The 14,498-nt window shown below is 31.3% G+C and overlaps 1 protein-coding gene across 1 annotated transcript in view; it reads right to left on the bottom strand.

The window, feature by feature from the left end:
• LOC124536325 (tRNA dimethylallyltransferase) overlaps nucleotides 1-14,498 on the bottom strand; it is a 266,642-nt gene that overhangs the window by 2,769 nt on the left and 249,375 nt on the right. Inside the window, exon 5 of the mRNA XM_047112849.1 lies at nucleotides 6,663-6,778. Within this exon, the coding sequence (XP_046968805.1) occupies nucleotides 6,663-6,778 (116 nt within the window). The remainder of the gene's footprint in view (nucleotides 1-6,662; nucleotides 6,779-14,498) is intronic.

The raw sequence follows: 14,498 nt of genomic DNA, 5'->3' as shown, positions 1-14,498 counted from the left end.
AAGGATATCGAGTTATTAAATAATGAAAAAAAAATCAGGCTATATCTGAATACTGATTCTGTACATTTGTGAAGTTAGGGGATTAAATATGAGGCATACATTTATATGACATTTATATAATGAGCGAGTGATTATCTTTTTAAAATTTACTTCTATTTTTATTAGAATGTGTTCGACATTTGAAATTATATTTTTTTTTCGAGACGAAGGGAAAAACATCCAGATCCAAATTTTATGGCCGCGTTCATTTTATCTTGTCAAAATTGTACTACAAGAAACTTACCTACCATGTAAATTCAATGAAAGGACCGTAACTAGATTTGTTGGTCTCTGAACGGGATCAGAAGTTTAATCGCTAAACTTGCCTCAATTAAGTCGAAAACTTAGATCGAGTATCTAAGCGGTACAGTTTCATTTAGTATCTGTTGATTGGCTGTTGGTTGCGCTACCAGTACACATCTGTGTGAAATAATCTTATTTCGCTAATGGCGCCTTGATCAGAAACCCAACAAGCCTTAAGTTGCAGAATAAATAATTTTTAACTTATAGTAAAACTAGTGCGTACCGACTTCGTTAGTAATAGTACAATTATAATTTTAAAATTTATATATTCTAATATATATGTATATAAATAAATAAAAACAATGAAAGGCGGTTAGTTATCTGCACGAATCATGCAAGACATAAATATGCAACGTTTTTAATTTTGTAGAATTCTATTTATAATTTAAATATCGAACCACTGTTATTCAGTCGCCATTTAATTATCCAAACCCATTAAACCACTAGTTTTTTCATTGTTTTAATAGATGTATGTGTGTCACAAAAATCAAGGATTAAATAATAATAATAATTTATTAAAATCGTAAAATACAAATAGGTACAAGAAGCAACGAAACGGATACAAATATTTAATTAATTAATAATTTCTCTAATTAATGCTTGAAATGACAACCTTTGACCAGGATTTAAAAAAAAAAAAGTTCAAAACTTAAAAGGCTTACTTTCAATGTTCAGTTGTTTTAATTTTGTGTGCAAAGCAAGTTCATAATCTTGTTTCGTTTTGTTATTGGTCATTGGAATTAAAAAAGCCCCTTCCAAGTTATAAAAACTCCTTGTCTAACAGATTTTTAACAACACTTTATTGTTTCACAAGTCATTGCAACTCCAATTAGTCATGTAAATTTAACAATTAATGAAATAATTCACGTATTTTATCTCACAGTGTTTTCTACACAGTAATTTCTAATTACTTATGTATTAGATTTTAAAATAGTACATTGCGTTAAACGGAATGGAACACAAGAGACCTGATATTCGAAATTTAAAAAAAAATCAATAATTCAATACACGTTCCATTTTTTTATTAATTAAAATGTTTACATCGTAAAATAATTATTGTAGTATTGCTTCATAAGTTATTGATACCTCATTGAATGAATCGATGTAAGAATTAATTAATTTTATTCATCCTTATTTGGTTTGTTTAATTGGTTTGACAAATGATAAATACTGATTGTATCTGTACATGAGATTACGTATAGTATTTTGAAACGACCTCTTATTTTATTATATGTTCATCGTAATATATATTTATATAGAAAAAAAATGTATTCTGCATTTAATTTGAAAAATAAATAATATTCGCGTTTTTCTTGAAATTGTTTTTCGAGTTATCCCAAAGTATTTAAAACGTTTGTTTTCTATTTCAAGTATCAAGTTATTAAAAAAATTACAATTTTATTATTAAACTATATATTTTAAAAATAGGAGTTCTTAATAACGTTTCTAATTGTTCTTTGTTAGGTAAAAGTTATCTTTTTATATAGATACATATTTTCAGATAAATACATACGATAATAGAAGTTATTCAAACTATTATTTTAAAGCATTCGTTACTTTTTAAGTATCTCTCGAACAATATGAAAAATATATTTTTTTTTAAATAAAATAAAATTACTGGTCACACTCACACTAGTAAATTAGTGTGACCTCACGCACACCAATATAATAAAGTTGTGTTAGTTCTTTTGTAGTGTGATAATGTAGCGAGTTATATGAATAAACTTCTATAATCTTCTATAAATTCTATTAATTTAATATTTCAGTTACTATTGGCTAGTCTCATCTGCAGAAGTGTGTTTCAGGCGCGATCCGGCGGCACATTCGAATTTCTAATTTCGAATTTCTTTACTGAAAACATCAACTTATATTGGGATAGGATTTAAATTCAGAACATCGTAATCTGCTGCGTTCCTCGTCACACTACCCTCATACACGTTTAGATAATTTGAACGCGTCTATTTATTTAAGGAGCTGAGATGGCCCAGTGGTTAGAACGCGTGCATCTTAACCGATGATTGCGGGTTCAAACCCAGGCAAGCACCACTATATATATGTGCTTAGTTGTCTTTATAATTCATCTCGTGCTCGGCGGTGAAGGAAAACATCGTGAGGAAACCTGCATGTGTCTAATTTCATCGAAATTCTGTCACATGTGCATTCCACCAACCCGCATTGGAACAGCGTGGTGGAATATGTTCCAATCCCTCTCCTTAATGGAAGAGGAGGCCTTATCTCAGCAATGGGAAGTTTACAGGCTGTTGCTTTACTTTTACTTTACTATTTTAAATAAAATATTTATATCCGTCGACAAATCCATAAGCCAATATAGAAGTGAGAAAGAGCTTCTCAAAAGATCATCCATTGCTATACTGTTATGTAATTTCTTTGGCGCTAGGATTTTCCTTGGGGCTTAGGGCTTCAGTTTCGTAATGCTCTTATTGGGGTCAGGGAATGGACTCCAACACTAACAGTGGTTGTTAAAGTTGGTTTAATGAACAAATCGCCCCGCAAGAGGGAAAGCTTATAAGTGGCGATAAAGAACAACTAGATGTGTCAAATAAAATTATGCATGTATAAATAATTCCAGACCTCGTGGGACACCCAATTAGAACGACGTTGCTTTCGCTTTATCTTATTAAAAATAGACGCAATGAAATAAATAATCAACGTTAGAAAATAATTACATTACAAAGTTGTCAGCTATCATTTCATTTGAATTTTAATGAAAAGATGCTCTATACGATTTGCTATTAGGATCTAAAAACATACGAATAATAAAATTGGAGCTTATTATAGCTACTGCGTTGTTTTACTATACTTAATAACGTATAATATGATGATGGTTTAATGTAAATTGGTATTAAATTAATAATTAAACGATATATGTGTATATTTCCCCAATCAAAATTTATTCGGATTTAAATTAGTAATCAAATATTTGACGACCTCCGTGGTCGAGCGGTGTGTACACCGGTTAACATGGTGGTCCACTCCGAGGTCCCGGGTTCGATTCCCAGCGAGTGGATGTAGAAAAAGTTCATAACTTTCCATGTTGTCTTGGGTCTGGGTGTTTGTGGTACCGTCGTTACGACTGAATCTCCATAACACAAGTACTTGAGTTACTTAAATTGGGATCAGAGTAATGTATGTGATGTTGTACAATATTTATTTATTATTTATAAATATATCTAGAGTAAAAAAAAGTGTTTTCCCACAGTCTGTGTTTACGTTTAGATGTTTTAAAATACGCAACGGATTTTAATTCGATTTCATCTGCAAAGAGAGCGACTCAAGATAGATCTTTATTGTACTAGAACGTATCTATATAAAATAGTAGCGACTCGCCTGGCTTCGCACGGATACTAAAAATATACTACAGAATCTGCTTATTTCCGAAATCATATTAAAAACTTTTAGTGTTTCTTTACTGTATTATCCACGTATTATAACACATATACCTTCCTCTCGAATCACTCTATCTATTAAAACAACCGCATCAAAATCCGTTGCGTAATTTTCAAGATGTTAGCATACATAAGGATATAGGGACAGAGAAAGCGACTTTGTTTTATCCTATGTAGTGATATTTACGATATATAAATCGGATTATTCTGAAGTCTATGTCACATCCAGATTATTATTAGAATAACAATCACAGATCATTGGCAATGCTAGTGTAGTAGCTTGCGGTTGCTACTGGCTACTGGCTAGTGGTCAGAACGTTACACTGCTATAGCTCGACGTAGTAATCTTGATACTTACAAGTTTATTAATTTACTAATGGCATTTCTTTGCTCCTATTGAAATATTGCTATTACAGCTACAAGATTATGTATACGCATTAAAGTTGTATTAAAAGGAATAAAACTATTGACATTATTCGTAAAATAATTTCGATAAACTAAAAGTTTTGGGAGTCATTAATTAATCAACAAAAATAGATAAGTCTTGATCGATTTGGATAAGAATTTATGTATGGTTGATATATGTTTAAATATATTATAAATACCAGGACCAAAGACAAGAAACTATCACGTAGGAATACCATGAAACCTGAGCCCGTTGCCGCAACCGTAGCAGATGCATTCGCCCTCTCGCACGGCCGTTGCCCGACAGCCGCCATCTTTCTTTCTTACGCTTTTTTATTTTTTTACCCCATTGTCATACGAGAACAGCATTTTAGGGCTGTTTGTTTGTAAACAATATGTTTTTAAAATTAGGACGCGCGACACAAAATGTTAATACGTTTTAATTTTGAAATTTTAATTAAAGAACTAAGAAATAATAGTGTCATTATGTGTGCTTAGATCTTTCAAATTACGCAACGGATATTGATGCGGTTTGTTTTTAATAGATAGAGTGATTCGAGAAGAAGGTCTTTATATATAGTAAACAAACACTGATAATTTTAGAAGTTTCTAATTTTAGATGTGACGTCAAAAAATAAACAAATTCTGAAGCTAGTAATATATAAATTCTATACCTCATCGGTGTAACAAATAGTTCAATGTTGCCATTATAAAATAAAAACAACAAAAAAAAACCGCTACAAAACTTGTCTACGATTTAAATAATTATTTCTAAGTCCAATTTAATAACACTGATTGTTGTATCACCTCATTTTTATATTAAACGTTTTTACAACGTCGCTTGTCTCATTTTTTGTTTCGAGCTAACAAAGGCCGAATCGATACATTTAATCGGTTTAATTTCACGGATAATTTGCAGTATCGAGTGCCCTTTGTCTCGTATATTAAGGTATTCGCCAACTGCTTTGAGTTTTACATGTTTATTGAGTTTTTTAGTGGAGCTCGTATCGATTGGATTGATTAAGTCACACAGCATAGCATATATTATTGACCTATAGACCTAATACATATTATAATATTTTTAAGTTTCTTTCGCCTGTTCTTCATAAATCCGAGCTGCTAATTTCCGAACCGGTAGTAGATTTTGACTTCCATATTGAATAATAATAAGGTTTTTTTTTTTATTTTAATTATTTTGGCACTGCGTTTATGGCAAGGTTTAGTTAATATTATTTCCATTTAGGGGGATACTGGCAATCTACTATTAGGAAAAAAAAATAGTATGTACCTTAAAAAAAAAAAAAAAATCAAAATTGGTTTATCCGAAGTTACGATGCTACAGATACACAAAATAAACTTAGAGTACCATGTTTCAAATTATTGGGAGAAAACCAAAAATAAAACATCTATGACAGCTATTATTATTATTATATAGTTTTGATGTGTAATTAATACGAGAGTATATTGTTCGTGGTATGCAAAATATCGCCGGCGTATGTAATGGGCGTTTATTTATGTAATTAATTTTTATTTACGATTTATTTATGGCTCTATGGTCTATGAACATCGTGAGAAACTTGCGCATTCCTAATACGTAATTAAAACGTTCTAAATCAAAATAGTTTTCATACGTTGAAAACGAAAAGAGAAATATTTTTTTTATCTATATTATATACAGGGTTATTGGTAATTCGACGTATATCCGTTAGTAGGTGATAGGAGTGACAATGGTAATGATGTATGGGAAAAATGGTTAATTTTTGCACCATGCATATGGGAGTTAAAATTATTGCAAATAGTCGAATTACCAATAACCCTGTATAGCATGCGGAGATATATACATATTTATGTGTATAATATAGTATATTTTGACGCTTTTTTCTAATCACAACATTATTCATTAACAAGGTTTTTCTGCCTTTTCGAAATTAAATCTATCACTCGAAGATATCAATAGAGTATTTGTGTATCACATATGAAGGTTTTTACACTTCAATCAGTAATTTTAAATACTACTTAATAAACCAGTGTAACTACAGGCACAAGGGACATAACATCTTAGTTCCTAAGGTTGGTGGCGCAGTGAAGATGTAAGGAATAGTTAATATTTCTTACAGCGCCAGCTTGTCTAAGGGCGGTGGTGACCACTTACCATCAGGTGGCCCAATTGCTCGTCCACTAACATATACCATAAAAAAACACAGGGCCGGATTTGGAGATCTAAAGGCCCTGGAGGAAAAACAATTCTTATTTTAATTTAGTTAATAATTAGTTGCGATACAAGTTAGCCATAACTATTATTTAACAAACATAACGATTTAGATATATTATACTTAGATAGAAGTACTTGTATTTTACGATATCCACGCATATTTTATATTAAAAATCCGTTGTGTGTTTTACAGATTACTAAATTGTATCCTCTCTGCCCCGGGGTTGTAGCCCCGGATCCCCTAAATCCTGCCCTGTATAGAAAAGTTTTTTGCAAGTGAACTTGTGTGTACTAACGCTCCATCCCTTATCCTTTGCTTGTTGTGTCTGTCGTGGAAGTCTAGCAGTTCATCGATCAAACCCTGCTCCAGCATCGCGTCGACCCTCGCGTTCAAACGTTCGTCATGGACCGTCTGCAACAAAAGAGGTATAACATTATTTATTAATTTTACGAAAGTATTTTTTTATTTATTTTTAAAGTTACACCATTAATTTATCACTAAACACTTTAAAATAACAACTTATTCAGGTAATATTCGAAGCGATTCGTCTTATCGTATTTAAAATAAAAACTAAATTTGAATAACTAAATCTTAGTCATATGAAACTTTATTTTCAAATCAAATCAAAATAAACTTTATTCAAGTAGACTTTTATAAGCACTTGAATCGTCATTTTACAATTAAATGAAGCTACCACCTGTTCGGAAAGTAGATTCAGAAAGAAGAAACTCAGTAGTTACTCTTTTTTAATATTTAAAAATACAAGTTCATGAAAGTTAAATACAATTATTAAAATTAATATATCCTGCTTGGAAATCAACAGGTAATTTAATTTAAAAATTACTCTTGCTGAAGTTTTTTACTATTATAAATTAATATCCTGTAAATTTCCCACTGCTGGATTTCTAAAGAGAAACCTTTAAGAAAGTATAGAGCATGTTCCACCAAATTATCATATAGCACAGATTACACCTTGTTGACCCAGAAACAGTCATCAATGATTCAATATCAAAAATTTTGAAGATTTTCATCATCGTTAAAAATATACCAAAAATAGGATAAATATACTCGTATGATTCTACGCCATCGAAACCACCTTACATAATACATGTTCTTATTTATATATGTATATACTGTTGTATCTGACGTCATTGTATAGAATTAATTAACTATTAATTTATGTAATTGTATAAATATATCTTAAAATAGTCGAAGATACGCTATAAAATTCCACGAATAGTTATACTGACACATTCCTTAATCATTAAAATCTTCGGTATTCGTTAACTCGCCTACAAATTATTTCAATTTGAAGTTAATATGACAAAACCAGATGTAATCTCGACTAAGAATTCTCACAGTTACAAAGAAACAAAACCCCGCAGGGTAACGACTTGTCGAATCATTTTCACCAATGAATTTTATATCGCCTAGTGAAAATATACAGTGCATTTTTATACAGTAATGTAATATTATACGTGTAATTTTAAAATGTTAAACATTTGTGCTATTTGATTAATCGTGTATTACGTTCGTAAATTTGTTGCTTAGCCCAGTTTGTTGATTGTACATATGTAAAGTCCGTAAAAGTTTATTGATTTAAAATGATTCATAAAAATACATGGCAAAGTTCAGGCCCTGATTGATAAATGACAGATGGTAGAAGCCATTTTGCAAATAATTTTTTTAATGTTTTCTCTTTATTTACTCATAAAATGTAAGGTGTTATTTATACGTCCGATAATTAATATAACAATGCATTTAATTGTATCGATAATTTAACTGTAATATTTTACGATTTAAATATTATTCAGGAAATAAAATATTTTTGAAAGGCCATAATAATATTATTCTATGTATTTCAATTTTTGTTTTTAAGATTCTGTCTGTGTTGCCAGTTTGTGTAAAGCCTTAATTTAATGTTAACCTGCACAGCCTGGGGCCAAATACTATGGAACGATAATAACAAACAATATTATAATATTATCAGATTTGAAGATGCATCTATTCATTGTTAAAAAGCCTTTAGTGTAAAATCTGCTTATAATTAAGAGTCTAGTATTTAATAAATTAATTATAAAGAAAATGTAATGTAAATGTAGTAACAATTTATTTTTAAAGTTGTTTAACTGGAAGGTGATTTTGAATCATTTCGTTTTATCCTTCAGTGAATAAATAAATAAATTCTGTAGTATATTAAGTATCAGTGTTGCCAGTGCGAAGCCAGGCGGGTTGCTGGTCTAGTATAAGTACGAGACGAAGGAACTCCTCAAATGTCAACGTCACTTTTTATAAGCTTTTTTTTTATTTCTATACAGATATATGAAACGTAAATATATTTCGTGATTACTGTTATAAATCAAACAAGATTCGATCAATAATGACACACGTGTGCAATTTGTGTTGTACATAATTATATGCGCCTCCGTACCTTTAATCGTGACCAGACATTACATAAGGTAGATATATAAATAACAATACAATTTACAGTTTGTTTATATGCAAAACTAAACAAACTTCAAAAAGCTAAAATTCAAATTTCGAATAACTTCCATTGTTTTTTTTTCAGAATTCAAAAAACTAGGAGGTTAACAATTCGGTTTTATTTTTTTAAGAATTACCTTCCTCATCCAGGAAACTTTTTTTTTGAATGTACATTCCATTTAAATTTGAAATATTTGATTTTCACTTTTTTAAAAGGCATTGTATTTTATTTCCATTCGGTATAGGCAAGAACATGTGGTTATACAGCCTAGTTTTAATACAACCGAAAAAGCACAGGCTATTAATCCTAAATTTTTATACGTTCTACGTTTACCCAATCCAATTTTCTATAACAACAATTGTCGGTTTTTAAAAATATAGCTTTAAATATTTTAATTGTGATACCCATTTCTTTTTAATTCATTAAACGATTGTTTTTTTACTAAGCAGCCAGTCGCCCTGGAGAATAGCACTAGCTAATTCGAAGATCAATAAGTATTCAGTAATCCAAGTTCTAGTGATTCGTGACCAGACTGTACCTACATTGTTTCTTGATACGCAATCAATTTTATTCATAATACTTGTTATATATGAATAAATTCAATTATAATAAAACAATTAATATTTTAATAGATTGAATTATTTTATCGATTTGAATACATTTTCGTATATCTCGATCATTTTAATAATGATAGTATTCATTTCAAGATCGATTTGACGTACGATTTATTTCAAATAAAGTAAAGTAAAGTAAAGTAACACGCAGTTCCAATGCGGGTTGGTGGAATGCACATGTGGCAGAATTTCTATGAAATTAGACACATGCAGGTTTCATCACGATGTTTTCCTTTACCGCCGAGCACGAGATGAATTATAAACACACATTAAGCACATATCTATAGTGGTGCTTGCCTGGGTTTCAACTCGCAATCATCGGTTAAGATGCACGCGTTCCAACCAATGGGCCAACTCGGCTTATCATATTTCAAATAATTGTACGTCTTATTGTACTAAATTATATAACAAAATATCGATTGTTTTATTTATGTTATCAACTAAATGCTACAGCTGGGATAAGATATAGAAAAGGTTAGGAGATTACTTTACTAAGCTGCCAATGCATATGGATATACGAGTTGCAGATATTCTCATATATTATGCAGGTTTCCCAAGATGTTTTCCATTACAAGCACGAGAGTACAATGAGCTCATGGATCTTTAGTAATAGGATTCAGAAATTATTTACTCTTACATCATGTATCCCAATTACTTAATCTGTTGAAATAAAATCGGAAAAAAAATACATCCGAAATATAAAAAACGAGGCTTACAGGACTTTAACTAGAGTTTTCTATGGTATAGGTTGGCGTACGAACATATGGGCCACCTGATGGTAACTGATCACCAACACCCATATACAATGACGCTGTATGAAATATTAACGATACCTTACATCGCCAATGCGCCACCAACCTTGGGAACTAAGATGTTATGTCCCTTGTGCCTAGGATGCTATGTCCCTTGTAATAGTTACACTGGCTCATCCTTAAAACCGGAACACAACAATACTGAGTACTGTTGTTTGGTGGTAGAAAAACTTAAGTGTTTTATGTTAAACTTAAATCCGTACTTGATACAAAAGGCATGTACCTTTAAAACAGGCTCAGATCTTCGAGCATGCTGCGCATACCGATGTGTGCCGAATTAAAGCTATTACGCGATCGTTCAACTTGCTTTAGTGCATACGAGACTAATTTGAATTCTAGACTCAGTCGATACCTATCTCGGCCGGTCATTAATCTTCGGTCAAAACATAAAATAATAGAGATATTTAAAAATCTTGGCAGTTCATCAACGTGCGAGTATTTTTTACGACAAATCAACTAGCGAACGCAGCGTTACTGGGCCTCGTCCTAACTAGAACGTGCTTGATATAATTGAATTCTTTAGAACGGTGAAATATTTTACTAACTTTATTAACGCAGATTTATGTTATAGGGCTTTGTGCTAACGTTTGTGCTAACCGAGTCGAGATGGCCCAGTGGTTAGAACGCGTGCATCTTAGCCGATGATTGCGGGTTCAAACCCAGGCAAGCACCGCTGATTCATGTGCTTAATTTGTCTTTATAATTCACCTCGTGATCAGCGGTGAAGGAAAACATCGTGAGGAAACCTGCATGTGACAGATTTCATAGAAATTCTGCCACATGTGTATTTCACCAAACCGCATTGGAACAGCGTGGTGGAATATGCACCAAAACTCCCCAAAAGAGAAGCAGCGTTTGCCCAGCAGTGATTTTTACAGGCTATGTACATTGTTGTAATGTTGTGGCCAGATCGGTTAACACAACAACAACAACAACAGCCTGTAAATTCCCACTGAATACAAATGTAGCAGAATTACATTGAAATTAGTCACATGCAGGTTTCGTCACGATATTTTCCTTCACGCCGAGCACAAGATGAATTATAAACACAAATTAAGTACATGAAAATTTAATGGTGCTTGACTGGTTTAGAAGCCGTAATCATCGGTTAAGATGCAGGCATTCTAACCACTGGGCCATCTCGGCTCACGGATCTGAGCACACCATCCATTTAATATGTTATATCCTCAAACAGCAATTATGACTGGTCGCGTTCGGGTTTGAAGGGTTAGCCAGTATAACTACAGGCATAATAATATAATACCTTATATACCAAAGTTGGTGGGGGATTGCTGATATCAGGGATCATGATCCTTAACAAGCCAACCAAGTCTGTGGGAAGTCTCATCTCAGTTCCTTTAGTAAGACTAAATAAAAAGTAGGTATTCTTAAACTAGCGAGCATCAGCATATTACTTAAGATATTTAATATTTTTAGGTAGAATATTTAATGTATTGTAATTAATTATTAATAACCGGGAGTTGCCATAAGAAAAAATAAATTATAATTAATATAAGCCTAACATATGGAATTAAAAAAAATGACTTATTACATACAAATTTTTATTTTTAAGGCGATATATATTCGTTACGGTAAGTAGTCATCTTTGCCTATACCAAAAAAATTAGCTAAGCAAAGAACATTTGGCAGGCTTATCAACATATTAAGAATATTAATTTTCCAACACCTTAAGTCTTGTGTCTGCAAAAACTATAAAAAAAATAAATTCAAAAGCACTTATACAATGGTTATGAAGTATTTAAACGTAAAATACTTTTTTCTACGTAATTGCTATATTTTTCTCGATTGTACTTTTATATATGTATGTACATATATAGTAGGATCGCGTGTATGTTTTTGTGCTTATTTATGGTACTGTAGACTTTAAATGATATAAGTTAATATTTAAACATTGCACGTTAATGATAGCGAGCGCAATTACATCTCGTAATTGTGATAATTCTCCACGATCGCGTATCAATCAAAATCAAAAATATAATTCATAAAGACACGCTCTTGGACACATATATAATTATTTTGAATTAAATTTAAAGCAACAATCAGTTCGAAATATTGATTGTACTCGGATGAACGTCTATAAAATTAGTAGATCTCAACCTTTTTTAAAGTTTTAGTGGTTAGGCGAATAGTAAATGGTCGACTTTATGCTAAGTTACCACCGCTCAAAGAAATTGGGCCTGAAATCGCCAATGCTCCACCAACATTGGTAACTGCGTTGTGTCTGTAGATCCAACTCACTCCATCTACAAAATGGATCATTACAAATCTACATAGTACTGTAGCGGTAGAAATAGTGATGATTGAATAGTATCTACCCAGGCAGAAATCCCTACCTATTAGCTATAATCGTTAAAATCTTTATATCCTGTATAGAAAGCAAGAAATAGGTATTAATTGAAAGCTCTTTTATTATCTACATCCCTTATCATCTATTCAATATATAATTTTAAAATTCGAATATCAATCCTTATGTATTGTTTATATACCAAACATTCTAGTAAGAAGAATTTAAATGGGAATATACAATTCAAAACAAAATAGAGAGGTTACAAATCGTAATAATGTGGAATAGCGTAGGTAAGATTAAATCAGTAATTCCCTATTGAATCTCAATTGCGATTCTTTGAAAAATGAACGAGCCCTTCTGACGCAGAGACAAGAACAGAGCTAGTTTTCCTTTAAAAGAGACATATATAAAATTAAAAGCGTGAGTAATTCTTTAGAGATTGAAAACTATTAGTTAAGTGATTTTGTGGTTGCGTGGAATAACACAAACACTTTCTCTGGGCGTCGCTTCGAGCAATCGAAGCAGAGTTAACAAGCGAAAAAAGTAAATTATAAAACATATACGTCTTTTATTTATTGTCTGTATTATATTTATTTATGATTTCTGATCATAAGCTTAATTAATTTATACAATATAATGACAGAAGTAGTATGTGGTTTGGTATATATTACCTAATAGTATGGTCAGTCATAAGTATCTAGTGTAAGAAATTTAAACCGTTGGTATTCCAGTGTACTAAAATTTGAGAGAAAAGCGGCAGTTTTATTTTATACCACAATTTTTCAACATTTTGAATTATTTTTTAACAGTTTATTAATATTGCACAATATAAAATAAAAATGAACTAAAATACTTTCATTTATTTAGATACTTTCTAACTGTTGTATTTTTCAATCAAAAATTTCAATTAATTGTTTTTTTGGATTAACGCTAAGGTTGCCGTAAGTGTACCTTTTTGGATAAAATCTTCTTCGTTAAACTTAAAAAAAAAAACTTAATTTATGTCTTACAATTAATTCCAATCAAATGAAACCGCTACATATATATATCTCAAAGGACAATTCAAGCGCCATTCTTGGTATTTTGATTGAAGTTGCCATTACGAACTTTGTCAACTATCTAAGCTAAGATGTTATTTATAGACTTTATGCTGATAACACAGATGTAACCTAATCAAGAGGGCTTGCTCTGAGCCTTGTCATTAACAGACCACCCATAAACCATCAAAATAAAATATTAGTACAAGGTAAAAAACAGCGCTCTATATAAGTATACGAACGACTTAATACATTTATATTTTATCTGTGGTCTTTGTATAATCATAATTATTATCTGTCACGCTTTATAAATTGTTTTAAAAACGTATATAAAACGAAGGAACCTTATAAAATCGGAACCGTACGATTTGTCCGACCTTGACTTTGGAATTTTTTCGTCAATTTACTCATTCATTAAAATGCTCGGCTGGCGGTTGTGTTAAGACTAGTGTTTTACTTTGACTTCTTTAATACGACATAAAGATATACGAAGTATATATCAGGAACAAAACATAGACAATTTGACGGTATATAGTAATAAAAAAACCTTTACTTTTGATCATAAACCAAGATATAATATATTACTGAATTATAATTAAATTATCCGCCGGTCGGTATTATCCAACGACTTCTTGCCTTATTTAAAATAGGAAGACAAATGTGCAGCCTAAAATTTGCACAATAAGATATAGCGCATACAAGGTATGGATATGATATACAATATGGTACAATATGGTAGGTATGATATACAAAACAAGGTATTGCAAATATATGCATATAAGAGCAAAATAACACTCACTGATTAATCAGAAGAATCAAATCTAAGAAACTATAACACCTACAATCTTCAAATTTGGCATAGATAGGGGCTTACA

This window comes from Vanessa cardui, chromosome 16 (genome assembly GCF_905220365.1).
Source record: "Vanessa cardui chromosome 16, ilVanCard2.1, whole genome shotgun sequence".
In the NCBI taxonomy this organism is placed as follows: Eukaryota; Metazoa; Arthropoda; class Insecta; order Lepidoptera; family Nymphalidae; genus Vanessa; species Vanessa cardui.
The sequence above is the reverse complement of the archived record's forward strand: the minus strand, read 5'-3'. Positions and strand labels throughout refer to the sequence as shown.